The sequence below is a fragment of the Pteropus medius genome, unplaced genomic scaffold, assembly GCF_902729225.1.
Source record: "Pteropus medius unplaced genomic scaffold, Ma_sr-lr_union100, whole genome shotgun sequence".
Taxonomy (NCBI): Eukaryota; Metazoa; Chordata; class Mammalia; order Chiroptera; family Pteropodidae; genus Pteropus; species Pteropus medius.
In genome coordinates this window covers 15,471,536-15,497,834 of record NW_024354503.1, presented here as the reverse complement: position 1 = coordinate 15,497,834, position 26,299 = coordinate 15,471,536, and the positions used below count along the sequence as shown (strand labels likewise).

Here is a 26,299-nt window from a genome sequence, read left to right as displayed (position 1 = left end):
AAAAAAAAAAAAAAAGAAAAGTGAACTTTTTACAATCCACTCGATAAGCTTTAATTCCATTACCTCCTTGAGCTTTCCAGCAACAGGAAAGCCTCAAATAGCAGCTAAGAGGATCACTTAGTCATTCGGATAGAAACTGAGGCTCAGAGAGATGATGTGCTCTCGTTCTCACTGGGACAAATCTAAGGTTACTGGGAACTAAGAAAGCTGTTTAAAGGCTGGGGACTGTTGGCGTCCTGGTCTCACCCTGGTCTCACAGAGCCTACTAGAGTGGCTGGCAATTAAAACAATAACAATAATAATAAAATTGAAAAAACAGGAGCTCAATAAGAGCTTGCTGTATTATGACCCCAGGAGGGAAATGACGTGCAAGGAGGCGAAGAAAGTAGTGATGACGGCCTTTCCCACATATTCCAGGATCAGCGCGCCGGACCTGAACCACTCAGGCCCAGCTGGCTGTTCCGCTCCCCTGGTCCCGGTCTTCCTTGAGGGGGTGGGAAAAGATGTTCCCATTGGTCACTGAAGCCACCATCCGCTCTCTCATATGTTGAGGCTGAGAAAAAGGTCGTCCGCTCATTCGCTAGAAGGCGAACCCCTATTGGCTGCGCAGTCCGCGGGCCTCCGTGGGCTCTGGGGGCGGGCCCAGGCAGCGGGAGGAAGGAGAGGGCCGGGGGCTCGCTGTTGCCCGGGTTACGCCGAGGCACGTGTGCAGTCCCGGAAGCTGCTCTGGGAAGCTGCCCAGCGCGCGCAGCAGGAGGAAACGCAGCCAGGTCTGCTTGGGTCGGGTCTGGCTGGGCCATGGAGCCATTCCCTGAGCCCGTGCCCCGGCGCAGGCCCCGCTGGCTTCTGCTGCTTCCCTTGCTGCTGCTGCTGCTGCTGCTGCAGCCGACCCCGGAGCTGGGCCTGAGCCGGGTCCACGCCGAGGAGACTGACTGGGTTCGCCTGCCTAGCAAATGCGAAGGTGAGGGGGCGGGGCCCACAGGAGTATTCTGTTGGAGGGGTGGGGCTTACAGAGAAGAGTCTGCGGGTCCACGGTCCTGGGCTCCTCAGTGAGACTCTTCCTTGAACCTACTGTGTGCTTGGCTCTTTGAGGGACGCTGGGCGGGCGAGAGATCAGGTCTCGGTGCACCTAGAGTTCACAAAGAAGTAAAAACAAGCAGTTATCCTCCAGGATAGTAGATGCAGTGATATAGGAGGTACAGAGTTTTGGAAGTCGAGTGAGGAGCATCTAGTCCAGCCTAAAGATGGGACGAAAGGCCAAGTGTAGAGGAAAGTCAGGAAAGACTTCGGATAGGAAGCCGAAGAGTAATTAGGAGTCGGCCAGGTGAAGAGAAATAAAAAGAGAAGGTCCCACAGATGCAGAGGCCTACAGGCTGAGAAGCAGCAAAGGCCAGGTTTGAGGAACTGAAAAGATTCATATGACTAGTCTGAGGGGAAGAAGAACCTGAGACTCTCCCCTTTGTGCCCTCACTGCAACCTAATTTGTGTAATTCACCGCCTATCCCACTAGCTGTGAGCTCAGATATTTATTCACACAGTGCCTGGTAGGCGCCCAGTAAATATTTTTGGAATAAAAATTAATAAACGGGAGGCTGTAGGTGGATGTGGAGGAAGGAGGAGGGCTTGAGGCCTGCGGGGTCACTTTGGGAGAATAAAGCCTGGGAGAACTTGATGAGGGAAGACGATTTTAGGAGTATAGAAAAAAAGTGCATTCCAAAGACATAGGGGTAGAGGTGTGGAACTTCAGAGAGAGAGAGAGGGAGGGAAGGGGAGGAGAGGAGAAGAGAGAAGAGAGAAAAGAGCCAGAACACAAAGCAGTGATCCGGAGCTATGAAAGGCCCAGCTTTTCTTCCTCCCCTCTGTTTCTCAGTTTTCTCCTCAGACCTTTAGAGTCTCTACTTCCCACATCCCTAACTCCAGGCCCTCCAGAAAGTTGCCTATAAATTTATTTCATCACAGTTCAAAGCCTACAGCAGGCCAGATGTTCCCTAAGCACTGGGAAGTGGGGGTGGGGTGGTTTAGGGCACATAATCCTTCCATTTGAGAAATTAAAGGTGAGATGCTTCAGAGATGGGCCGACTTCACTGAGAGGTCTCCTAGTATGAGTTCCAGCCTCTACTTTCTCCCTTGCTTCCCTGAATAGACAGAGGATTATGATGCTTTCCATTCACTATTTCTCTAGGCCTAACCGACATCCTTTTGCGAGTTTCACTTCTTCTTCTCTGTTTTCTATTTTATTCTGATACTAAAGAGCCGCTGCTGTTTCTCTCATTAGTCTCATAGCCTAAGAAGCTCACATTTCTTTTCTGTAAAGGCATTCACAGACTTATAGAAGCATAGAGCTGGCAAGAATCTTCGAGATTGTTCTAGTCCAACCTCATTTTGTAGGTGATTGGTAGAGATTAATTTAAAAGGGATTTTCAGTCACAGGATGGCTTGGCAAACTCCATCCGTTAGGCTTCTCTTAAGAGCGTATTTACTTTTATTTATTGTAGTTACACCTTTGTTATTAAATGCTTACTGTGTCTGGCCCACAAAGCCTGCCTTCTGGTTTAGTAGCCTGAGTGGAACGGGCCTTGGCACAGAGGAAGAACTCACCCAGAAAAAAGAATGGGTGGATGTCCATGAAGGTCTGGGGTCTGTGCCATGAGTCCCCTCCAGGTCTGGTTCTGGGTGGGATCTCCAGAGGGGTTCTTGAAGAGGTAATGTTTGGAAGAGTTAGAAAGCAAGGTTGTGGTTAATGAGTATAAGAGAGATGGCTTGATGGGTTCCAACCCCCTGGGCCTGGAATACTGCATGTTGAGGGCGTGGGAGAAGGGAGCAGAGGAGCCAGAAAAATGATGACTTTGCATAGAGTACGGAACAGAAGAGGGGAGAGAGCCCAGGTGGTCCTGGATGGAGAGCCAGGGAGATGAGACACTCTCAATTCATTGTAGACTCTGAGATCACCAGCTTATATTTAAAATTTTTCATGTATTCCAAGTTCTCTAAGCCATGTAGTAATGCATGTTATAAAATTTCACCAAGCAGGCCTCCAGGGGATGCATTTGTTTTAGAGGTAAATTGGTTTTCTACCAAACTCTGCTGTCAGTGTTATAACAACGCTGATGGCATTTAGCCTGCAGACCATGTTCTATTCAGAGGCATCAGAAGATGCTCAACCACAAACACAGTCTCTCAGCAATATTTATCACGTATCCAACACGTAGAGTCCCAGACTAGAGCAATACAGAAAAAATCCAGTACATGATACTCATTTTGGATACTCTGTTACCTAATTGGAGAAATACAAGAAATGACCGAAGGGCCTTAGTGAGAGCCTTTATATCCTAGAATGAAATCAAGAGCAGGTGGGATTAGTCCAGACGGGTTTCCTGGGGGTAGGAGGCTTTTAAGATGAGAGGTTGGGGGAATGGGCAGAAAAGCCCCAAAGCCCCTAGAGGGCAGTAAGCACTTTCCTAAGGCCTCAGGTACTTCACACCTCAGTGACAGCATTCTTTATGCAGTGAGAATTATGTGTTTATATATCTGGAAGGGAGGGATCTTGTTTTCATTTCTGAATCCCCAGACAGTGCCTGACACATAGGGTTGCTTAATAACTATTTGAGGAAGAGTAAGAGGAAATGAAGAAATAAATGTACAGAAACAATAGAAACAAGGCCTCCGGAGGGTATCGAGCAAATTAACTTGGCAGGAATAGAGAGCTGGTGTTGGCACAACATATGAAATCCAGTGATAAACAGCCATAAAACACATTTGGGGGACAGTTGGGGAAATTTCAATACAGACTAAGTATTAGATGATCTTGGAATTATTGTTAAGTTTCTGAGTATCAGATTTGTTTTAAAGTTAGGTAAGAGAAGGATCCCTGTTCTCAGATGTGTGATGACATATTTAGGAGTGAAAGATCATGATGTTTGCAACTTACTTTCAAAATGGTTTAGCAGAAACAATGTATTAATGTTGAGATAAATTATTATATTATCACATTGTCCTATATATTGAAGAGAGGTTGTGGTAAATCACTAACAACTCTTGAATATGAATGGAAGGTATATAGTTACTCATTGTACTCTTTCGGCTTTTCAGCCTTTCTGTATGTTTGAAATTTTTTTAAAGTAAAATGATTGCAGGAGTTGGGGGTAGGAGCTGGAAGGAGCTTGGAGAAGTGAAGTCAGTGAGATAATGGCCAAAAGTGGAGATGGGGCTGTGGATCTTGGAGCCAAATTTCACCTAGAGAACTCCATTTGGTGATCTGGTTCTAACCTCTTCTCTGCCCTGAGCATTGACTGACCCAGTCTGGGAAAGGTGTCCACTTGGGTCTGTTTTGCTGGGAGCTGGCTGCCATCAAAGGCACATGCACTCAGTACACTATGCTGTCTCCCTTCTCCAGTGTGTAAATATGTCGCTGTGGAGTTGAAGTCAGCCTTTGAGGAAACTGGCAAGACCAAAGAGGTCATCGACACGGGCTATGGCATCCTGGACAGGAAGGCCTCTGGAGTCAAATACACCAAATCGTAAGTGAATGGGGGACCTACTGGCCTAGCCTGCTTTGTTTCTCGGGGCTTCAGTGGCTTATAGTTCTCCTCTCCCTTCCAGCCAGGCAAACCCTCCAAAGGGAGGCAGCTCTGAGACCTAAGTTTTACCCTTGGTTCTACCCACAATTAATCGTGCGACCTTCCTAAATCCCTCAATTCTTCTGGTCTTCAATTCCTTATCTGTAAAAGCAAGACTTTTGGACCTTATCAGTGATTCCCAGACTCTTAGATGTCATGGACCAATGCAATTTTTTAAAATATTGGTAACACAGGATTGCCAACTTTAATTTTTCCAGATATAAATATTAAAAACACTCCCCCCGAAAAAAAACCTTACATCAATTAGTATCATCCTTTCAAAATGAAATGATATTTTCACATCAAAGGCTAATACATTTTGCTTTATAAAACAATCTACTAAATCACTGAGCTTTATAAAAAATTTCCTTCCCATAGAGCTGTTAAAATTTTGTCTCTCTGGTCTGTGTTCCAGCATTTCAGAGCCCCCAGACCAGATGACCTATCTTCCTTCCAGCTCTGACTTCCCGTTGGTGAGATGTGCAGGTGTTGGGTAGCAGGGCTGGAGGGACGGACCACTGGTCCCTTGGGGCTGGGAAGGGAACTCAGTTCCTCTCGTGCTGCTGTCTTGGCAGGGACTTACGGTTAATTGAAGTCACCGAGACCATTTGCAAGAGGCTCCTGGACTATAGCCTGCACAAGGAGAGGACTGGCAGCAACCGGTTTGCCAAGGTAGGATTGTGCTTGTCCTTCCTCTCCACTGGGGCCAGGCCTGCATGTGGCTAAGGTGTCTGCTGGTGTGGGTGCAATTTGCCCTGAGAGCTTCCCTCCTTGGCCTCTTCTCATTCTTTGTGGATTGCTGTTTACACTCCTCCCCTGCTGGGTTGTCTGACTTTTCCATGGCATAAGGAAGGTCCTGCCTCAGTTTCAGACAGTCAGAAATGCCCCAGGGTACAGCTTCCATGGAGCCTAAAGTACTTGTACAGGGAGAAGTCAGAATGTGAGGGTTTAGAGGAGATGTCAGAAGATTCTTGGGGGTGTAGGTGGTGATTGCCCTGGCCCTCCTCTGGGCGCATAGGACCCCTACCTCGACCTCCCATCTGGGTGACATTTAAGGCACTTACTATGTGCATGAATGCTTCTTTCCCTGGATAATGAACTTCTTACAACAAGGCCCATACTTCTTTGTCTCTCTATTTTCCGTGCCTGGCACATTTCTCCACCTAAGTACCCTCCTAGCAAAGGAAATCAGTCAGAAAGCCCTGGGAAACCTAGAGGGACAGTCTCAAGCAGCAAGAAGTCTTAGATTTTAGCTTTAAAATTTGTACGAATTTTGTACCCTAATTGGTAATAAATCCATGTTTGCTTTAATGTGAAAATGTTTAAAGTGATTTTACATAACAAAAAAATTAGAAACACGCTAATGTGGCCCTTCAGTGGACTACTAAGCAACTGGAAAACAAAGAATGAGGTAGCTCTTTATGAATTGAACTAAAGTTATCTCCAAGGTGTATTATTAAGTAAAAAAGGCAAGGTGCAGAGTAGTGTGTATGAAAATTACTGCTCGTGTAAAAAGTGGGGGTGGAGAAGAAGAGGATATATTTGTATGTCTGTTTGCTTGTATTTGCATGCACGATCTCTGGAAAAATAGAAGAAATAGATAGTATGTTGTCTCCAGGAAGAAACCTAGGTAACTGGAAGAAATATTTTTTATGGAAGAGTCCCTTCCTACCTTGCCTGTGCCCTCATTCCACCAAGGAAGAATCAGAGGTTACTGGGCCTGGATGTGGGGGACTGAGTGTGCCCAGCCATAGTGATGGGGCAGAGCCAAGACATTTCCTGGAAAAGGAGTATATGTTCAGAGGGCCTGAGGGCAACAGCAGACCTTTTGGAAAGGATGAGATGTGGGGAGGCAGGACAGAGAGAGAGACAGAGAGAGACAGAGAGCGCATACGTGTGTGCATGCGCATGTATGCACGCATGTGTGTAGAGGGGTTGGAGGAGACAAGCCTAAAAGATGGGAGAGGAAGGTGAGGTCAAGTGTGAGAAGGCTTAGAGGGTCTTGACTTCTCAAAGCTAAGTCCTTAGGCCTCCAACACCACCTGGAGTGGAGGGCAGGAAGTAGAGAAGGGACTCTGCCTCTCATGTCTGGTCACCTCTTCTAGGGCATGTCAGAGACTTTTGAGACGCTTCACAACCTGGTACACAAAGGGGTCAAAGTGGTGATGGACATCCCCTATGAGCTGTGGAATGAGACCTCTGCAGAGGTGGCCGACCTCAAGAAGCAGGTACAGTCCCTTCAGCCTTCAGAGGTTACTGTGCCCCACAAGGGTGGGTGAGGATTGGGTCTATGGCTGTGGGAGGCCACCAAGGGCTGACGACATTTCTCCTGTCTGCTTCAGTTTCCTCAGGAGAATCACAGCCACCTGCCTGTCTTGCAGTGGGTTGTGAAGCTCAGTTGAGCTCTGGAAGTCAGTCAGTGCTGGGGCTTTGCCAATGTGGGGTGTTGTAATTAACAGTGCGACGTGCTGGTGGAAGAGTTTGAGGAGGTGATCGAGGACTGGTACAGGAACCACCAGGAGGAGGACCTGACTCAATTCCTTTGCGCCAACCACGTGCTGAAGGGCAAGGACACCAGTGAGTCTGAGGGAAGGAGAAGGCAGGGCAGCCCTAGATTTTATTGTTTGTCCCGCCTCAGGGGAGGTGGGTAGGTAGAAGACAAAAAGAAATAGAGGGTGTCGTAGGATCTCTGCCCTCAGGGAGCTTGATGGGACAAGGTTGGGTAAGAGGCACTGAAACCAGGTGCAGAATAACATGCACAGAACTCAGATGCCCCCAGAGGGGCTTGGGGGCCACAGTGGGGTGGGCGATAGGGACTTGGACGTCAGGCACCAGTTCCAGTTGCCGCTCTCAGCAGCTTCCCAATCAGTACTCCTCAGCCAGGAAAACAATCTGTTGAGGGTATCTCTCCTCACCCCAGGTTGCCTGGCAGAGCAGTGGTCTGGCAAGAAGGGGGACACAGCCGCCCTGGGAGGAAAGAAGTCCAAGAAGAAGAGCAGCAGGGCCAAGGCCTCAAGTGGCGGTGGCAGCAAACAGAGAAAGGAGCTGGGTGGCCTCGAGGGAGATCCCAGCCCCGAGGAGGATGAGGGCATCCAGAAGGCATCCCCCCTCACACACAGCCCCCCGGATGAGCTTTGAGCTTAACCCAGCATCTCCTGATCGGAGACGGAGATGGAGACCCCAACCTGGAAGGTGAAGAATCTTGGGCAGGGCTCTGGCAGGCAAAGACAGCTCTTCCAGCCTCAGGTCCTCCCTGCCTTGGCTGTGTTCCTGTTGGGGAAAGCCACAGCTCTGGGAAGAACTCAGATCAGCTGCAGTCAGCCCACTCCAGCCTTTTCTTTCTGCCAAGCATTTTTCTCCTGGCAAAGCTTCAGGCAGGCCATGCGATTTGAGGACTGCCGAGGACTCCATTGTGAACTCAGGAGGGGCAGGTGTCAGAGCTGGGCCCCAAGACTGGAGCCCTCCAAAGCCCTTGTGAAGGGCACGCCTGGCCTTTACTTCTCACTCTTCCCCTCACAGGGAAGCAAGACTGCAGGCCTCAGCTCCTCCTCTCTGCTCACCCCTCCTGTGGACACCTTGTGCTCTGCCTGACCCTCCCCAGGGCTCACAGAGTAAAAACCTTTTGGCCTTCTTTGTTCTGATTTCTGAGTCACCTTCAGCCTCTCAGAGGGGCCTGGAGCCCCTTATTGCTCTTCCCTGCCCCTCACCTTGGGGCGAGTCCCAGCACAGTGCCCTTGGTCTCCCTGAGCTCTCCAAGCTTGGAGCAGCCTCACTTGTGCCCTGGACACTTGGCTGCCCTCATTCCCTCTCTCCCTCCCTCCCTTCCAAAGCCTTCCTGTTTGTTGTGTAAAGTTTACTGGTGGCCCCACCAGCCCCTGCTGCTCATTGTCACCTCCATCTGGCCCTGCCTGTTCTTGAACCTTGTTCCCTGATGACCACACCTGATTGATCACTCTGCCCTTTTTAGCTGTTGTGCCTGGATCCCGAAGGGCAGGACACTTCAATCCCCCAACAACAGTTGGTTATACCATGTTCTCTGGGAGCAAGGGAGGAACAGGAAGGCTGGTCTCTAGGGAGGAAGAGTGGGACTCAGGCATCTGCCCAGCCTGTCCTGAGGGCAGGGATCAGGGCATTCAGTAGCAGTAGCGATGACAACTGCACTATTCACAATGCTCTAATTTTACCCCTTACAATGCACTCAAGGAGTGAGCGCTATTAACTCCATTTTGTAGAAAAGGAAACTGAGGCTCAAGTCAAATGATGTTCCCAAAGTCCTGCTGTTAATAAGTGTACAGCTGGCACTCAGACTCTGGTTTTCAGACTCTACTACCCCACAGCTTCCAGGACGCCATTCCCCAATACCTAGCACTGGTAGTGTGATTCATATTGAATTGGTTTGGTTTCTTGGTCTTAACCCACCCCCAGCACCACACCTCTTTTAAAAGGAAAATAAGAAGCAGTTGTTGCTTCTTAGAGCGAACGCTGGAAGGTCTCTCCAGCGCTGCACCCCCACCAGGCCCCCTGTGAGCACCCACACAGACTCCCTCACACTTCCTGTGCTGGGCCCAGTTGGTAGTAGGGGATGCGCTGCTGAAGAGCCCCAGATTCTTCAGCTTCTGGTGAAGAGGCTCAGGTCTGAACAACGGGGGATGAAGGGTTCCCACATATCCTGGGCTCAGCCCGTCTTCTGTTCCCCAAGTGGGGACAGCCAAGGCTAGAGAAAGTAGAGCAAACTGGAAGTTTTTTATCTTCTGGTTCATGAGGTTTAGAACAGGCCCTTGAAGGATGATACTTTTTTCGTCTAGCCTCCCACGGCCCCATTTCCAGGACTGATACTGCCCCCTGTTAAAAGGGCTGTGAGATTCCAGCCTAGACTCGTGTTGCAAACGACTTTGTTCTGAGCATAAGAAATGATTGGGGGTGGGGGTGGGTCTGGAACCCAGGGCTGGAGAACTATTTTCAGCCCCATGGATTTCCAGTCTGATTCCCCCATTTTGTCACTAACCCTAACCCATAGCACTTCAGTACCTGTCTTATATTTGTCCCCAAAGCTTCATTGATCTTTAGAGTAGGATGAGGCAAAGATCTGTCCCATTACTGGGGTGTTGGCCCAGTGGTCCAATCCCAGGCCCAGACCAGAGGGCAGACAGCACTGTGACTACTTTGCTCTTTGACCTGTCCCATGATAGCTCTCTCCCTCCCCCCTGGCCCCCAGAAGGGTCAGGCATGTTACACACTCACTAGCTCTCTACCCACCCACTCCAGCAGGCAGCTTTTCCCCTGGCCAAGCTTAGAAAAGGCAAAAGGGAGGCTCCAGCTTCCCAAGTTTTCTTTTTTTTTTTCTCTCCCAATACATATACAAGCCTTTCTGAACTTGAATATTGCCTCCCACTTTCCCACACCCCTTCCTTCCATAAGGTAAGAGAACTGCCTGAGAGCTCAAGGTAACCTGATTTTAGTTCTTATTAGAAACTGTATTATAACATGGTTTTCCTACATTCACCTGGATATAGAATGCTTGTTAAACATACAGCTGTTTGGGCCCACCTCAGATTTGCTGGGTAGGGGGCCTAGGAGCTTGTCTGCTTAACAAACATCTCTCAAGGTCCTTAAGATGAGGCCAGCTAGACCCCACTTCACCAGGAGAAACTTGGGAGGGAATTTCTAAGAGGGAGCAGGGCTTCAATGAAGTCATACTATCAAGGTCTTGTCCTCAGAAACATGACTTGTCAGAACGCCAGAGGATCTCTGTTGGAGACTTCCATCCAGAACTACAAAGGCTGATGAACAAACCCTAAAGCCAATTTGTTCTGATTTGATGATTAAAATAACCATAGGCCCAGATAGTCAAGTCTCAGGGGTCGGGCTTCTGCATATTTGTTTCCAACGGCAGCTCCTAGAAGGCAAACTCCTCTCGTTATTTCCAAGTCCCTGGGTGGTATTCCCATGCAGCATCGTTTTGACAGTTAGAAAATGATGCTCTTGACACCTTTGATTTCCATCTGTCTGAAAGTTGTTTTGATATGTTTTGTTAGAATAAGACATTTAGTCACCAGAATTCCTGACAGAAAATTATAATAAATATGCAAACCCATGAAGTTTGAGATATGAATGGCAACCCCTTAAATATGGAGCCCTTGTGCAGTGCACAACCTATCCAAGTGTTCACAGCAGCCCCACATCACTTAGTTGCAAGTGCTAACAGAATTGCTCTTATTTTTTGATCTTGAGAAAAAAAAAAAACATTTTTCACAACAGATGCATGGGTTATGCCTAACTTTTATGGAAAGACTGGGTACTAATCTTAGTGTCAGAGCTAGCTGAATCTCTTGAATATCTCAATGGCCTAGTTTGCTTTAAGGAGTTTCACTGGATTAATAATAGAAGCCATTTTTTTTTTTTGAATGCATACTATGTGGCAAGCACATAACTCTACACGCTTAACTCATTTAATATGGCTGTGATCTCCACAAGACCATGGATTTTTTTAAATATTGAAGTAAAATACAGAGAAGTGCACATAGTGTATACAGCTCAATGAATTTTTACAAACACCATCCAACTCACCAGCATCCAGATTATGAAACAATATTACCATCACCCCAAAAACATCTTCCAATACACCCCACAGAAAGAACAGGGATTTTTGTCTATTTTGTCCCCTGTTGCATCCCCAACACTTAATACAGTGCCTGGCACAGAGAAGTTGCTTAATAACTATCTGTTGAATGAATGAAGCACATAAAACAAGGTCACATGTTAAGCGGCCCAACTAGGTTGAGCCTAGATGAAATGGGTTCAGTGTCCTAGGTCACAGCCATAATGCCATAATACCCTGAAGCTATAGCTTATTGGCTTGGAAACCATCCTCCCCTTATATAACTCTCTTCTAGAAGGCAGACCAACTGCTGTCCACTAATCTCTTAATACCTTCAGAATTTAATGTCAGTAATGTAGTAATGAGTTAACCTTCAAGTCTTTCTACTTTGTCAAAGTTTACAGTTGTGTATAGCTTAAAGCCAGCTTGATCCTTATGCTGGTTTTTCTCTCTATAAAAGAAATCCAATTTTATTCTTTTTCTAAAAGTGTACTCTCCATCTATTAAGGTACAGGCCAACAAATTAAAATTTCACAATGTGATCGTTGCTGCACATTGGGAGAAGCAGACTGACCCCATTCCAGGGGTGATGACATCTATCACCACCAATCCCCACTAAAATATAAAAGATTCTCTGAACAAAAAATAAGAAGACACTCAAAATGCCAGATGTTATTTTGTTAGGATTTAATCACCAAAGTAGTCTTGGTATTTTACTCTCCAACTCACTTAGATGTGATGGTATGTTTTAAATCATCTGTTTCATGAGCAATGCTTAGCCTATTACCAGGGCTCAAAGAGTGTCATTTTTATGTGGAAAAACAGCAGATCAGCATATACCAAAGAGATATTAATGGAGGTTAACACACCTTAAAACTGCTTTTAACAAAGTGTGACATGGTCAAAGAGAACCTCTCTTCAGACACATCAGTGCAATTCTCATAGGTGCACTGAGCTTAATAATAAATTAGTTTTACCACCCAATGGTATAGGGACCAGCCTTACATTTACTTAATGAGACTTTATTAATAAACAGATTAAGTCTTATTTGGTATATTAAAAAGTCCAAAAAAGGATTCATTGTGATAAATCTGCTAGCAGAGTCCATGGGGGTAGATGGTTTCCTGCCCCTCCCACAGCATCCCAGTGTTCAATCTGGGTAGACACAGTCAGCAGAAGAGTTTTCTCAGCAGCTTGGACTGGAGTTCGGAGTCCATCATCTGAAAAATGTATTTCTACTTGTGCCAGGATGTCACCAGCTCTCTACCCACCACTCCATTTGTAGTTACTGTATGTACATAATTCCCAATTCTAGGATTTTAATGTGGCCTGAAATTTGAATTGCCTTGAAGTATGTCTGGTGGCAGCAATGTTCCTAAGCTCTTTTTGTGTGTGTGTGGGTTCCTTTCATTGCTTCCAGAAGATTCGTGGAGGGAAGGGATAGAGCCAACTGGGAATAGGTGATCTCACCCACAAGCCCAAAACACGGCTGACATGTCAAGGGATAGAGCCACCTGGGGATAGGTGATCTCACCCACAAGCCCAAAGCACAGCTGACATGTCAAGGAATGTCCAAGAAAGGATGCATCCCTTCAGGGATGTTGCAGCCCTAAACCTGGTGCCAGAAACAGCATGAGCTGATTTCGAAGCCCCAAAGGGCTGTGGTTGAGACAAGAGAGAAACCGGGTCCCTCAGCTGAAGCCCTAGCTGGCCCAGCCAGCCTCCGAGGACATTCATGTTTGATCTTGGCTCTGGTTGGTGTCAAGGCCCCTTGCTCTGACTACCGGCTGCAGCTGGACATATGACCCCTGACTTGGTACACACCTCAGTTGCTGCCACTGCTGTCCTCACTGTCGGAATATGCACCGAGCTGGCTCAGGGAAGAGACGCCGGAGGTCCTGGGAGCAGGGTCAGCAGGTTTCCCGTTCTTCACAGTGTCCAGGGCGGGTGCTCGCTGGCCCTGAGGAGTGCTGCGATCCAGGTCTGTTTTCTTCACCACGACGAGGCCTGACAGCTGGGGCCTGCTGCCAAGGGTGCCCACGCTCCGCTCCCAGCTTTCCACCTTCCTCTTTGCCTTCGGGGCCTCGTCCAGGATGGCGGTGGGGTTGGACCGAAGGGCAGGCTGGGGCGGGGCGGGAGCAGCATCATCTTCTTCCGAATCGGAGTCCTCCAGTAGTCTTCGTTTCTTAGCTTCTTCCACCAGTGCCGCCGTCTCTCTCTCATCCTCCTCCTGCTCCTGCTTCTGTCGCTCCTCCTCGGACAGGCGGTGCTGCCGCAGCATGGCCTCAAAGTCCACGTGGGCCTGCCGCTGGTTCAGGTCCTTGAGCTCCTGCAGGTTCTCCAGTACCTCCATTTCCAGCTTGGAGTCCTTGGTTCGGTTCTCCAGCACCTTCATGGGGTTGTTCAGCTCCTCGTCCTCCCGCTCCTTCTGCACTCTCTTCTCCTCCTCCTCTAAGAGCTTCTCAGCCTGGAAGTTTCGTGTGGCTCCGTGCTCCATGGTGTAGTCTGTGTTTTCTGGGTCTGTCTTGAAGGTGATCTCTGCCAGGCAACGCGTGCACTTGATGTAGAAGCGGAAGATGGGCAGGCCCAGGTAAACCTCGTTCTGCACCGTCTCTTTGCGCGCGTTGAACTTCTTACCTTTATAGATGTATTCTCCGCACGTCTTACACCTCATGTTGAAGGGGGCCATCAACCGCACCACGTACTGCCGGTCTTTGGGGAGCTTGAGCTTGGGGATCTTTGACGGGTCAAAGTCAGGGGGATAGTATTTGTTTAAAACTTTTCGCTCCGACATCTTCGCCTCCTACACTTCTCACAAACGCAGAACTGCTTAAGCTCGCTGTTTGCCGAAGTCCCGGACTGACCCTGGTACCCTTCTGCATGCGTTACTTCCTTATGCTCCTATTATTGGCTGCAGTATGCACATCTTGCCTTTTTCATTGGTTTGAATCCCCGCCTGTCAAGGTCCGAATCCTTCCGTCTTCTCTCCCGAGTTGCAACCTCGGTAGTGCGCGACAAAGGTTCCGGGGGCCGTCTGGATTTGGAGAAGTTATGAAGAGACGCCGCGCTAGTTAAGATTTTGTTAGTGATACGGCGTGACTGCTGCTTTTGACACTCCCTTTTGTTCATTCTTTTATTCAGCAAATAACGCGCTCAGTTTTGAGCTCTTACTCTGTGTGCTGGCCTCTGGAAACCCACACGTTCCTGTGTTCCAGCACTCCTGTGGGGACTGGGGGGCAGTTCCCACGGGCTACACAGGTCGCGACAAAGGAGCACCGTGGACGCCACACCCCAAATTTACCTTGAGATACAGGCAGGCCCAAAGACCAGGCTTCAAACCTACCTCCCCCATACACGCAAACTAGCTCCCAAATGTCCCTCCACTGCCCGCCTGCGTTTTCTCTTTAAAGAAGACATCCCACCTCATTCCTTCCCCAGCCTCCTCCCTTCCATTTTTTTTTTTTAAATTGATGTAACGTTGGTTTTTAACGTCGTATACGTTCAAGGTGTACAACTTTATAGGTCCACATCTGTATACACCATAACGTGACCACCAAGTCTAGTTTCCACCCATCACCATGTAAGTGATTCCCTTTACCCATTTCTCCCCACCCACTTTTCTTTTGGTAATCATCAATCTGTTCTCTGTATCTGTGAATCGTTTTAGTTTGGTTTTGTTTGTTTTTATATTTTGCATATGAGTGAAATCATGTTATTTGTCTTTCTATGTCTGACTTAACTTCACTTAACATAATATCCTCCAGGTCTATCCATTTTGTCCCAAATGACAAGATTTCATTCTTTTTTTATGGCAGAGTAGTATTCCATTCGGTATATACAGCACATCTTCTTTATTCATCTGACAATGACTATTTAGGTTGTTTTCATATCTTTGATATTGTAAAGAGTGCTGTAATGAACATAGGGGTCCATATATCTTTTCAATTCATGTTTTTATATTCTTTGGATAAATAGCCAGAAGTGGAATAGCTGGATTATATAGTAATTCAAGTTAAAGTTTTTTTGCAAACATGTTTCACATTTGGGGATAAAGAATTTAGTCTTTTCAGCCAATTTCAGATAATAAACGTCGCGTATTTTAAAAATCGCTTATTCTTATTTTTCTATTAAGTCAAACTATAAATTGATTTATATTATGTGACCTTTTGTTCCCTGGTCCAGGGCCTCAGGTTTGGGTTACCTAAAATTCACAGAGAATAACTAGGTAAAACAAAAGGCAGCTTCAATATATTTCAGTGAGCAGAGGACATGAACAAATAATTTAGAGATGAAAGACTGCAATTATTTGGTACACTTGGTAGTAATTAAAGAGGATTACAACAAGTAGATACAATTTTCTACTTAATGAAATATCAAAAAATAACATCTTCATGTAGAGAAGAGTGGAAACAAATATTGATTTTGGGTGACATTGTTAATAGAAAAATTCCATTTGGAAAATAATTTGATCATAATCATCCATGTGTTCATTCTCTTGAAAAGTTGTGGGAGCATTTTAAATGTTCAGAACCTGGGAAATGATTAAACAAGTTGCAGCACATCCACTCAGTATAGCCATTTAAAACACACATAAGAACAAGTAATTTATGGTCAAGAGAAGAAAATATGAGATTTTTTTCAAAGTCTAGGAGTAATGGAGTGGATTTTTCCTCAGAATATTCTGATAAAAGAAAACTTTTGATAGTTAAAAGTAGGGAAAAAAGTTAAAAAGTGCATGAAATTTCATGACACTATAATCTTGACATTTTAACAAATGACTTTGGATAAGAAAGAAGTCAAATAATTATTAATTTTGGAACAAAAATCTTGTCTTTGAATGGAAAATACATTTAGAAGATACTCATAATCTGTAATTTTTAAATTCAAATTTACTAACATTCATATTATTTTAAAAAACCATGTTATGGTTATGTTGGTAAAATGTTATATTACTCAAAAATCTTAAGCATATTTAAATAAAAACCAAATATTCAAATAAAATTCCTTATCAGTATGGAGAGTATGGCCTTTAGCCTTTTAAAGGCTGCAAATCAATCACAAAAAGTCTATACAAACATTCAGAGGTATGCATTACACCAAAAATTTTAAATTTTGTTTTAAAACAGGAATGGGGAGGGAAGAAAAACTGAAATAGTTTCTGGAAAAGAAAAAGTTTTCCTGGGAAGGTTGTGAGGAATCATGTTACAATCATGAAATCAAAAAGCAAGCTACTTAAATAGTTGTTCTAGGTAATTTTTTCCTTTTTTTCTTAGGTAATTTTGTTTCTAAATGAAACAAAAAACAAAATGAAAAATTTATTTTTGGATCTAGTTTTATTAAAGAGCTCTGGAGTCTAATCTTTGAATGACAATCTCTAAATGAAAGAGTGGGCAGAGATGTCTAAATTTACATATCAATGCTCTTCTCCCAGGCTTTAATATTATTTATATAACTACCAGGAGAAGAAAGTATTCGAAATCACAGGAATACTTGTCTTTGAATATTGAGACCCAAAGAGTCTTGTGAACTTATGACCTGTTGACAAGACTATCCTGGTTTTTTAAAGGTGACATTTCCCAACAGCATTTAGAGCCCTAAGAAAATCCCAGGTTTATCTCAGATCCATTCAGAGAGGGTTAAGAGGTAAAAGTAAATGAAAAAGAAAGCAATAGTAAGGGAAATAACAAATTGCCCTAGGCCACTTAACTGTTCAGATATCAAGCCAATCCATTTATAAATAGTGACAAATTATCTCTTTATCATTTTGGTTGTTATTCCAATTTAACATCATTCTTCATTTCCCACCCAAATTTCTTAAGTGCACTTCAGAACTCCATTATGCAAAAGTAAATAATTTAGTAGGTCTATTTTTCCTTAAAATTTCATTTCTTATACTATGACCAAATTGTAAGTTAACAGGCATCACTATCAGCTCATCAATTTCTAGCCAATTACTTTCCTCCTGATTTAGGGTAAAATAAATATCAAGTTTATTTTAACTAAAGAATGCATTAATTCCTACACAAGGAAGAAATTAATTTTCTTAGAAAGGCCTCATACTTTTTAAAAAAGCCACCCTATATAGAGAGGTAGTTATAGATTATGCCTTGATGCAAAGACATAGCACACAGATTGCTGCCTGCAACTGAGAGAATAAATCTTAACATGGATTTTTTTCAAAGTCTAAGAGTAATAGAGTGGATTTTTCCTCAGAATATTCTGACAAAAGAAAACTCTGGGTTTACTTGCAACTCCCCAATACAGTACCTTTGTAAGCCTGTTGCTGAAGAACTGTCTGTAGGGTCAGCATAAGCACAAGGCTCCTAGACTTGGACGTATACAAGCCTATCTGAGGCAGTCTGTGTGCAAAGGTTAAGAATGATTACATACATGGTCTTTGGGGTTCCTCCAGCTCCCAGATTCTATAGACAATAAAAGGGTGAGGGGAGGAGAGCTCCTTTGTTCTAAATTCTATACCTCCCCCTTTCTGAAGCTAGAAGAACAAAGACAGGTGGGGAAGGCTGTTCTTGCTGTCTTGGACTTTGCTGGGTGGCATCATCTTTCTGAATCCACCCCAGTCCAGAGTCTTGTTAGGTTGAGACCTTTCTGCTTTGGGAGGAAAGGTAGATGTACACTAGCCTAACCAAATGACCAATTCGTGAAGTAACAATGAGCAATATAATAGCAAGAGTACCAAGCAGTCCCACCACCGAACCTGGACTTCCCACTCTGTAAGCACCTCCTGGAAAGCAGATGGTCTTTAGAAGCGTGCTTGATTGTCAAGGACTTGGAAGAAAGGACCAGACTCCTTAGGCAGCTCATAGAAAAGTTTGATGGGTTACCTAGAGGAAGAGGAGCACTTGCCTCCAGATGGGTGGATGATTGCTTGGTCCAGAGCTGCTCTTGGTCTTGGATGGCCAGATCAGCATTATCCCCATAGGCTCCTTGTTCCTTCCTTCCCTGGCTAAGGCCCTCCTTCAATTGGACATTCCTTCTTTTGAAATGCTAATACTTTCATTCACAAAGGACGGTCCAGTCCTGGGCGTTCAACTCTACGTGGACTGAAGACTGAACAGACACAGCTTCTCTGCTACTGCCTGGAGCTCAGCGGACCAGACTGGGCACTGGCTGGCGCTGAAGAACATTCTTTCCTTTCTTTCCAGTTTGGGTGAAAATGGATTGGGCAATCGCCTTGCTCCCTTCTCTCCTGGCCCCTCCTCCGTTCCCCTGACTCCTGGGTTAAGTGAGCAGGGGCCTGGGAGGATCTTTTCCTGCCATAGGATTGTCCAGAAGCCTGGTTCTTCAGGCTATTGAGAAAGACTAATTGAGGATTGAGAGGCAGCTTACTCCCTGCAGGCGCCAGGCCAAGACTCACAGTGTGGGGGCGTGTCCCCACACTCACCTGCCATTGAGCACGTGGGGCCGCCCAGCCTCCCACAGGGGCCGGACTATAAATATGGGGCCAGTGGCTGCGGAGCCAGGCGCGTCCAGGATGGTGGACAGTGTGTACCGGACCCGCTCCTTGGGGGTGGCGGCTGAAGGGCTCCCTGACCAGTACGCGGACGGAGAGGCGGCACGCGTGTGGCAGCTCTACATCGGGGACACCCGCAGCCGTACGGCTGAGTACAAGGCTTGGCTGCTCGGGCTGCTGCACCAACACGGCTGCCAGCGGATACTCGACGTGGCCTGCGGCACCGGGTGAGCCCAGACGGAGGACAAGATCCCGGGGGAGCGGAGCAGGCTAGGCCAGGGCCACCAGACTGCAGGACCAGGGCCGGGCATGTCGGGACAGCCGCCTCGCCTGACGGAACCGGGCAAGGGCGTGATGCCAGGGTCTGGAACGGTGTCTGCCGGAGCAGGGCGGGCAGGGCGGGCAAGGCAGGCAGGGTGGGTGAGGCCGACGAGAGGAAGGCGCCAAGACCCAGCTGAGAGTGAGGGTGTGGGCACAGCGGGTGAGGAAGGTTGGCTCGCCCCAGCAGCGCCAGAACCGGGCTTTGGGGTCAAAGCGACTTGAGCTCAGATTCTGGCTCCATCTTTGTTCTTGGGGTGATGGCCTTGAGCGGTGTTAACAATTAACATTTGTTCCGCGTTTGTCCTTGCCAAGTGCTTTTGAAACATGTTTTTAAAATCTTCACGAACCCCCAGGAGTTTAGTAATATCCCATTTACAGCTGTGGAAATTCCACCTCAGAGAAGTAAAGATCCCCAAGTAGTGGAGTGGAGATACAGATCCAGGTCAGTTAGGGTCTGGCCTGTGCTGTAACCCAGGGATTCCCCAATCCCCCAGCGCCCGGACTAGTAGACTTCTAGCTGTCCCTCGGTGGCCTGTTAGGAGCCCCGCTGCACAGCAGGAGCTGAGGTGGGTGTGAGAGAAACTTCATCTGTATTTGCAGCGACTCCTCAGCCCTGGCATCGCCGCCTCAGCCCCACCTCAGGTCATCAGGCACAGGAACACCAGTCCCTGGTGCCAAAAACGTTGGGGACCACTGCTCTAACTACCATACTATTACTTTCTTCTGCACACAAGTTACTTAACTTCTAGGAGCCTTGGTGTGCCCCATCTCTCAAATAGGGTAACATCATCTACCTCACAAGATTGCCATAAGAATTTTATTAAGATTGCCATAAGAATTAATGCACATTTGTAGAGTGCCCAACTCAATGTTGCTACATTTCTCGCTATTTCATCCAGGTGCTACCTGGTGATAAGAAACAACTTGCCAGGTCATTCGAGGTTAGTGGAGTAGGCCTGGGGAGAGGAAGCAGAAGAATGGACTCTGAAGAGTTGAGGAGACAGCGGTGTCCAGCATAGGGCCTCCTTGCCTTCCCAGGACCTCTGACTGCCCCTTTCTCCCTCTCATCCCGGCCCTGCCCAGGGTGGACTCCATCATGCTGGTGGAAGAGGGCTTCAGCGTGACAAGCGTGGATGCCAGTGACAAGATGCTGAAGTATGCGCTTAAAGAACGCTGGAACCGGCGGCACGAGCCTGCCTTCGACAAGTGGGGTACGCAGGTCCAGCCAGGCCCTCCCAGCCCAGCCACCAAGGTCATGGTTCTCTGCCCTGGGCTCCTGGGGTGGGGTGTTTTGTTTTCCTCATGGGCACAGTAAAATTACTGTCATTTCCCTGAAAAGGGAGTCTTAGGCACCAAAATGAGGTATCAGGTATGAGTGGCTAGTTTTAATTATGTTTAATGTCTTGTTCCTTTCCTCAAATAAAAACCCATAAGCACAGAGTCCCCCTTTTAACCATGGCTTCCTCCTCCTCTGACCTTTCTTCCCCTTTCACCCTCCAAGTCCATAATGATCCCCTCTTCCTAACTAGATGAGGAGTCCCTGTGTGTCTTGAAGGGGAAACTGAGGCAGGACTGCACTTGATGTGGGTTGGCACTGCTGGACCGTGGTGCCACCCTGCTTCCTCTTCTCCTTCCTGGCCCCCAGTCATTGAGGAAGCCAACTGGATGACTCTGGACAAAGATGTGCCCCAGCCACCAGGAGGTGGCTTTGATGCCGTCATCTGCCTTGGAAACAGTTTTGCCCACTTGCCAGACTGCAAAGGTGAGAGAGAGTGTGGCCTTGGGAATGGTCCTTGCTTTGAGCTATTCATCGCTTTCACAGACTCCTGGGTGCCTGCTCTCCTGCACTTCTTTGCCTTGGCACTGGCACCCCTGGGTAGTAGAAAGATGGGAAGGAGACTGGTGCTGGGGGCCCTGAGCAGACGTAGCCTCTCTGCCCCTGCCTGGAGCTTAGGGGACCAGAGCGAGCACCGGCTGGCGCTGAAGAACATTGTGAACATGGTGCAGTCAGGGGGCCTGCTGGTCATCGATCATCGCAACTACGACCACATTCTCAGCACAGGCTGTGCACCCCCAGGAAAGAACATCTACTATAAGGTGGGCCCCTGAGGGAGCGAGGGCCCAGAGTGGGAGGTGTAATCCTGGGGTCCAGGCCCCACAGTGGTTGCAGAGGCTAATGCAGACTGCACCACCACCTACAGAGTGACTTGACCAAGGACATCACGACATCAGTGCTGACAGTGAACAACAAGGCCCACATGGTGACCCTGGACTACACACTGCAGGTGCCAGGGACTGGCCGGGACAGTTCTCCTGGCTTGAGGTACCCACTTGGCTAGGCAGGGGGCGAGGTGGGTGGGGGCATGCTACGGCCACCAGTCCTCACGGTTGGTCAGGGGCTCTGTTGCAGTAAGTTCCGGCTCTCCTACTATCCGCATTGTCTGGCGTCCTTCACGGAGTTGCTCCGAGCAGCCTTCGGGGGCAAGTGCCAGCATAGCATCCTGGGTGACTTCAAGCCTTACAAGCCAGGCCAGGCCTACATTCCCTGCTATTTCATCCACGTGCTCAAGAGGACAGACTGAGCGTGTCCTCAGCTCCCATAACCCTCTGCTCAAGTGCTGCCAGACTCTGTCTGGGAGCCCCACAGCAAGCCCAGCCTCCAGTGCAGATCTCGGCGGTGTGGGGAGGGGCTGACTGCAGTTAGGGTGCAAGGATTTGGGTTCAGGCAAATGGAAAGGTTAAGAATATAGTTTGTGCCTTTTTCAGTTCCTGCATGCCTGTGTTTGTGTCAAAAGGATTAGGTTCCTGCGGCGCCAATCATGCCCTCCTATGGGGCTTACTCCTCTCAGTCTTGCTCTTCCCCACACTAACCTTTCAGACCACACCACCAGCAGGGGGCAGTATACACTTTATTTTCAGCCACACCGCTTGGCACCCAGAGAATCTCCTGGAGGTAGACAGCCTGTCCACAGCAGCCTGAGAAAGAGCCCTTTGCTCTCTCAGGTTTCTGGGAGATACCTAGGTACTTCAGTCACTCTGGGTGGGGACCCAGACTGCAGGAGGCTTCTAGCAGGCGGCAAACTTGCACTGGATGCGCTTGTACCGGAGCAGTTCCTGCTCGCTGACTGAGGGCTGCAGCCGGGCAGCAGCTTGCAGCAGGTCCTCCATGGTGAGCAGCAGTGCTGAGCTTCCAGGCTCCAGCCCTGGGGACATGACAATGGGGAGGTGAGGTCAGAGTCCTCATCCCAGCCGGGGAATAGAGGTTGTAGTCTATGCCCAAGCAGGGTGAACCCTGGGGGAGGCACCTTCTTGCCCATAGTCCTCTGAACATCAAGAGCCCTTCCTCTGAAATCCATAATTGGCCTCGTTTTCCCACTAGCTTTCTGGTTGCTCTCTCGGGCTGGCGAGTGGCTCACCTTCCTCCAGGTCCCGAACCCTCCGTCTGAGAGCAGCTGTCATGGCATCAGAGCAGAGGGAATAGAGGTCGGCACCCGTCAGCTGGGGAGGGCAGTGATCCAGCACGTTCACCAGGCTCACAGAGGGCTCTAACTTGAATCTGTTGTGGGAATACAAGAAAGTAAGTTTTACCCAGCATCCCCTACTCCTTCAAAAGGCATCCCTGACCAGCGTATTCTGCACATCGCACTTATCCCCTAAGCAGCCCAAGGCCCAAGCCCTCTGAAAGTCTCCCTCATACTTGCGTGTGATGGCACTCAGAACACGGAGCTGGGAGGCACGGTCCTCGCTCACCCCCACAAACACCAGCTTGTCAAATCTTTAAGGAGATAAGCAAGCATAAGTCTTAGACAGCACAGCATGAGGGTGAATGAAGAAGGCACAAGATGGGGGTCAAGAGATAAGCCCAAATGGGCCTGGAGGAAGGAAGGTACAGGGTGTATACCTGCCAGGCCGCAGAAGCGCAGGGTCCAGGAGGTCTGGTCTGTTGGTGGCTCCGATCACAAACACATCCTGAGTGCTGTGAAGCCCATCCAGCTCAGCCAGGAGCTGAGACACTACCCTGCAAAGGAAGAGTGAAGGCAAGAGTCCTTGGCCCATCCTCACCCTCTGCCCTGCCTGTGGTGCCTCTCCTTGCAGGCTTTCTCTGCAGGGACCTCTGCTCAGTTGTGTCATGCGTACCCTTTCATACAGGCCCCCATTCTCCTCAGTGCCCCACACACAATGCCACAGCCCATTTTAGTTTCCATTAAACAAACTTTCTCAGACTGGAAGGGCAGGAACTCTTGGGGCTCTGAAGACTGATGCAACCCATCTCATAGCTCTCCATCCTAAACCCCAGACCCCATTTTGGCTCAGAGCCCCACCTGTCCATCACACCTCCAGAGTCTCCACTCCGCCCCCGACTTGGGGCCAAGGAGTCCAGTTCATCAAAGAAGATAACGCAAGGTGCTGCGGCCCTGGCCCTGGAAAACACTGAGAAGAGAGAGGAGCCCACAGGAGGTGGAAGCTCAATAGGGTTTGAAGTCAGGAGATGGGGAAGAAAACCCAGATTTGACAATTTATCACTAGTGCTCCAGGTATTAGGCCCCACTGGCAGGAACCTGACTTGTGGAAAGGAAGACTAGGAATGACCATGAACAGCCTGAGGGTGTGTGTGTGGGGGGGGCGGTGTGCAGTACAGCACAGGGGCCATCAGGGTTGGGGAAGGACTGGAAGCCCTGCCCCTCCCCACTCACTCACCTTTCCGCACATTCTCCTCACTTTGGCCCACATACATGTTGATGAGCTCTGGCCCCTTCACACTGAGGAAGAGAATGTGAGAGGATGAGACTCATTAGATGCATAAACACACAACTGACCTCCTGGCCAACCCCTCCTGCTCCCCATCCTGCTGCAGCTCCTAATCCGCCCACCAGCCCTTTCAGACCCCATTGCCACCTGAGAAAGGTAAGGCTGCACTCAGTGGCTACTGCCTTGGCCAGGAGGGTCTTGCCAGTGCCAGGAGGCCCATGGAGCAGAAGGCCTGAGCGCCTTAGGCCCAGGCTCAGTAGCTCGGGGTGCTCTAGAGGGAGCTGGATGGTCTCCAGAATCTCCTTCTTCACCTCCTGCAGCCCGCCTACATCATGCCAGGACACCGAGGGGATCTAGGAGATGGAAAGTGCATGGTTGGAGATATGCGGGAGGAGGGAGCTCCAGTCCAACCTCTAAGGGCCTGAGTCTCTACCTTGGGGGCTCCGATGGCCTGAGAGTGAGCTGTCTGCAGCTGTTCCAGTGCCTGACCAAAGTCCTCAGCTAGGAGAGGAAAGCCAGCAGCACACAGATCTCCCTCCTCCTCCTCATTCAAGCCTCCTGCCAAACTGCAAAGAGAAACCCAGGGAGGTATCTGGAGGACCTGACCTGAGGCCTCCTTCCCATCAGTGTCCTGTTCCCTCCTTCCTTCCTTACCAGCCCCCACCCACCCGTATTTCCTCTTGCTGCCTTTCCCCTCCTGTGCCCACTTTCCTTACCCAGAGTTCTTGATCCTGGTGCAGGCTGCCCGGCTGCTGTGGGTCAAAAGGGCGTAGAGATCCCCTACTACAAAGCCCTGGGGAACCACAGGAAAGGACATGTGAGCAGGGTACAACAGGCAGGAACCCTTGGGAGGCTGGTCCTCCGCCAGAGCAGAAGCCCAGTGTTGACACTTCAGGGTTTTCTACCTTCATCTGCAGGGCAGTGGGACTGAGTTCCCATAACAAAGAACATGGGAGGCCCACATCCTGCTTTGGTACTCACTGCACACCGCCGTGCCAGCTGTGCCAGGTTCACCTCTTGGCCCAGGGGAAGGTGGGCAGTGAGGGCCTGCAGGATGCTGAGCCGTTGCCCCTCTGACAGCACAGGAACCTCTAGCTCATGAGGAAATGCTGCCTGCACATCAGCAGGCAGATCCTGGGCCCGGCTTGTGGTGGCCACAACCATCAGTGGAGGGCAGCTGCAGACAGGGAGTGGGCACTGAGAGCAAGAGCATGACTGGCAGCGCCTGAGCACTGCTTTTTCCTGAGGCTGGTGCAGGATGGTGGGGAAGTGGGTGGGTGCCGAGATGAAATAGGGAGATGGGTAACCCAAGGCTTCCTGGTTGGGGATTCATGGGAATACCCTGTGTCTGGACTTATTGAGAGGAATCTGTGCTTCCTCCTATCACGCTGGGAGCTGAAGGCAGAAGTTGTGATTTTTCTCCAATCTAGTATTCCCTGAGAAATACTGGGGACCATGTCCTTCTCCCGTTGGGTATCCCTACGTTCCTCAGGGCTGTCTGGAGGGCAGCCAAACTGGCAGTAGATGTTGCAGAAGCCACCGAGGGGGTGAGGACTAGAGGATGAAAGGCTGAAGAGAGGGAGGAAGGCTATGCCCCACCCATGTACAGGCCCAACTCTGTATAATACCTGGTGACGGGGTCCTCACTGAGAAGGAGGCGACGCAGCGTGGCCACCACACGGGCATCCTCACCTAGCCCATCACGGTTCCGACCCAGAAGGTCCACTGCTGTCAGCAACAGAACCACGGGCCGGCAACGCTGGGCCCGGGAGAAGGTGGCCTGCAGTTTTGTCTCCACGGCCCCACTGCTGTCTGCACAGAGGCTGGAGCAGGGAACCTGGGGAGGGAATCTCAATGGGCCTGTGGGCAAGGGGCACGTGTGACTGGGGCAGAAGAGTCGGGGGAGGAGGAATCAGAAGAAGGTGTAGGCCATCTCTTTTTGAAACGTGGGGACGGGAGAAGAAGGTAATGCTGGCCAAGTTCTACCTCTTCTTTATCCTAACCTCGTTCCCTGGACTGTCCACCAAAATCTTGAAACTCCCTCCTTGAAAGGATCTCTCAGGAGCTGAACATCAGACCCACTGGCCCGAGGTGTTAGGGTCAGGCTAGTAGCCAGAGGGGAAAAGGGAAAGAAAGAGAGGGAGAATCTGGGCATGGGAAGGGAAGCAGTTGGGGGGTTCTACTCTCCAGGTACCCTCACCTTCAGTAAGTGGAGCCCCAGGCGACTGCAGGCAGCAGCAACTGCTGTGGTCTTCCCACTGCCTGGGGGGCCCCGTAAAAGGACACTGCTAGTTCCTGTCAGCAGGGCACCCCTGCAATCAGAGGACAGACACTTGTCTCCTCCATTCTGCTCAAACTTTAGAGTCCCCAGTAACAGAGGGACCCTTGGATCTAGAGCACCCCGCCCCGCCCAGGGTTGGTGATGCCATATTTCCCATACCTCCTATGGTATGGGCAGCCAAGACTCATTCCCTTTTGTCACCACTGTGCCTACAATAAAGCCTTGACTGCTGTGTCTGGACTGTTTTGAGAGGAATCAGGGGG

General features: G+C 48.9%; 4 protein-coding genes across 6 annotated transcripts in view; 2 read left to right on the top strand and 2 right to left on the bottom strand.

The window, feature by feature from the left end:
• Positions 1-661: 661 nt before the first annotated feature.
• Positions 662-10,714, top strand: CNPY3 (canopy FGF signaling regulator 3). Of its 3 annotated transcripts, XM_039854502.1 has the most exons (7): positions 681-961; positions 4,394-4,517; positions 5,032-5,089; positions 5,166-5,288; positions 6,722-6,844; positions 7,076-7,193; positions 7,537-10,714. In XM_039854502.1, exons 1-7 carry the CDS (start codon positions 799-801, stop codon positions 7,752-7,754), a joined length of 927 nt encoding a protein of 308 aa, XP_039710436.1. In that variant the 5' UTR covers positions 681-798; the 3' UTR covers positions 7,755-10,714. The 3 variants fall into 3 exon arrangements, 2 of the variants coding, with proteins under 2 accessions (XP_039710436.1, XP_039710437.1); XR_005651090.1 differs by lacking the exon at positions 7,537-10,714 and having other exon boundaries at positions 662-961; positions 5,192-5,288; positions 7,076-7,164; XM_039854503.1 differs by lacking the exon at positions 5,032-5,089 and having other exon boundaries at positions 689-961; positions 5,192-5,288.
• Positions 10,715-11,886: 1,172 nt separating this feature from the next.
• YJU2 (YJU2 splicing factor homolog) lies at positions 11,887-14,116 on the bottom strand. The gene is made up of 2 exons (XM_039854500.1): positions 12,729-14,116; positions 11,887-12,664 (listed from the first exon to the last, which is right to left on the bottom strand). Exon 1 carries the CDS (start codon positions 14,006-14,008, stop codon positions 13,040-13,042), a length of 969 nt encoding a protein of 322 aa, XP_039710434.1. The 5' UTR covers positions 14,009-14,116; the 3' UTR covers positions 11,887-12,664; positions 12,729-13,039.
• Positions 14,117-18,680: 4,564 nt separating this feature from the next.
• Positions 18,681-21,782, top strand: GNMT (glycine N-methyltransferase). Its single transcript, XM_039854504.1, has 6 exons — positions 18,681-18,912; positions 20,090-20,217; positions 20,652-20,768; positions 20,961-21,103; positions 21,208-21,329; positions 21,417-21,782. Exons 1-6 carry the CDS (start codon positions 18,707-18,709, stop codon positions 21,586-21,588), a joined length of 888 nt encoding a protein of 295 aa, XP_039710438.1. The 5' UTR covers positions 18,681-18,706; the 3' UTR covers positions 21,589-21,782.
• A 115-nt stretch (positions 21,783-21,897) lies between these two features.
• Positions 21,898-26,299, bottom strand: part of PEX6 (peroxisomal biogenesis factor 6) — an 11,180-nt gene continuing 6,778 nt past the window's right edge. The window contains exons 6-17 of the mRNA XM_039854494.1: positions 25,956-26,067; positions 25,384-25,592; positions 24,737-24,932; positions 24,472-24,548; positions 24,189-24,321; positions 23,903-24,108; positions 23,705-23,766; positions 23,329-23,437; positions 22,908-23,024; positions 22,704-22,781; positions 22,423-22,562; positions 21,898-22,209 (exon numbers count right to left, since the gene is read on the bottom strand). Coding sequence (XP_039710428.1) covers positions 22,073-22,209; positions 22,423-22,562; positions 22,704-22,781; positions 22,908-23,024; positions 23,329-23,437; positions 23,705-23,766; positions 23,903-24,108; positions 24,189-24,321; positions 24,472-24,548; positions 24,737-24,932; positions 25,384-25,592; positions 25,956-26,067 — 1,576 coding nt within the window. The 3' untranslated portion in view covers positions 21,898-22,072. The remainder of the gene's footprint in view (positions 22,210-22,422; positions 22,563-22,703; positions 22,782-22,907; positions 23,025-23,328; positions 23,438-23,704; positions 23,767-23,902; positions 24,109-24,188; positions 24,322-24,471; positions 24,549-24,736; positions 24,933-25,383; positions 25,593-25,955; positions 26,068-26,299) is intronic.

Bases quoted from the DNA above. Each gene is read 5' to 3' on its own strand.
- CNPY3 (XM_039854502.1), top strand. From the start codon at position 799: ATGGAGCCATTCCCTGAGCCCGTGCCCCGGCGCAGGCCCCGCTGGCTT. The intron at 4,518-5,031 runs GTAAGTGAATGG...TCTGTGTTCCAG, and splicing joins GGAGTCAAATACACCAAATC to CATTTCAGAGCCCCCAGACC. The intron at 5,289-6,721 runs GTAGGATTGTGC...CACCTCTTCTAG, and splicing joins GCAGCAACCGGTTTGCCAAG to GGCATGTCAGAGACTTTTGA.
- YJU2 (XM_039854500.1), bottom strand. From the start codon at position 14,008: ATGTCGGAGCGAAAAGTTTTAAACAAATACTATCCCCCTGACTTTGAC.
- GNMT (XM_039854504.1), top strand. From the start codon at position 18,707: ATGGTGGACAGTGTGTACCGGACCCGCTCCTTGGGGGTGGCGGCTGAA. The intron at 18,913-20,089 runs GTGAGCCCAGAC...GGCCCTGCCCAG, and splicing joins GACGTGGCCTGCGGCACCGG to GGTGGACTCCATCATGCTGG. The intron at 20,769-20,960 runs GTGAGAGAGAGT...CCTGGAGCTTAG, and splicing joins CCACTTGCCAGACTGCAAAG to GGGACCAGAGCGAGCACCGG.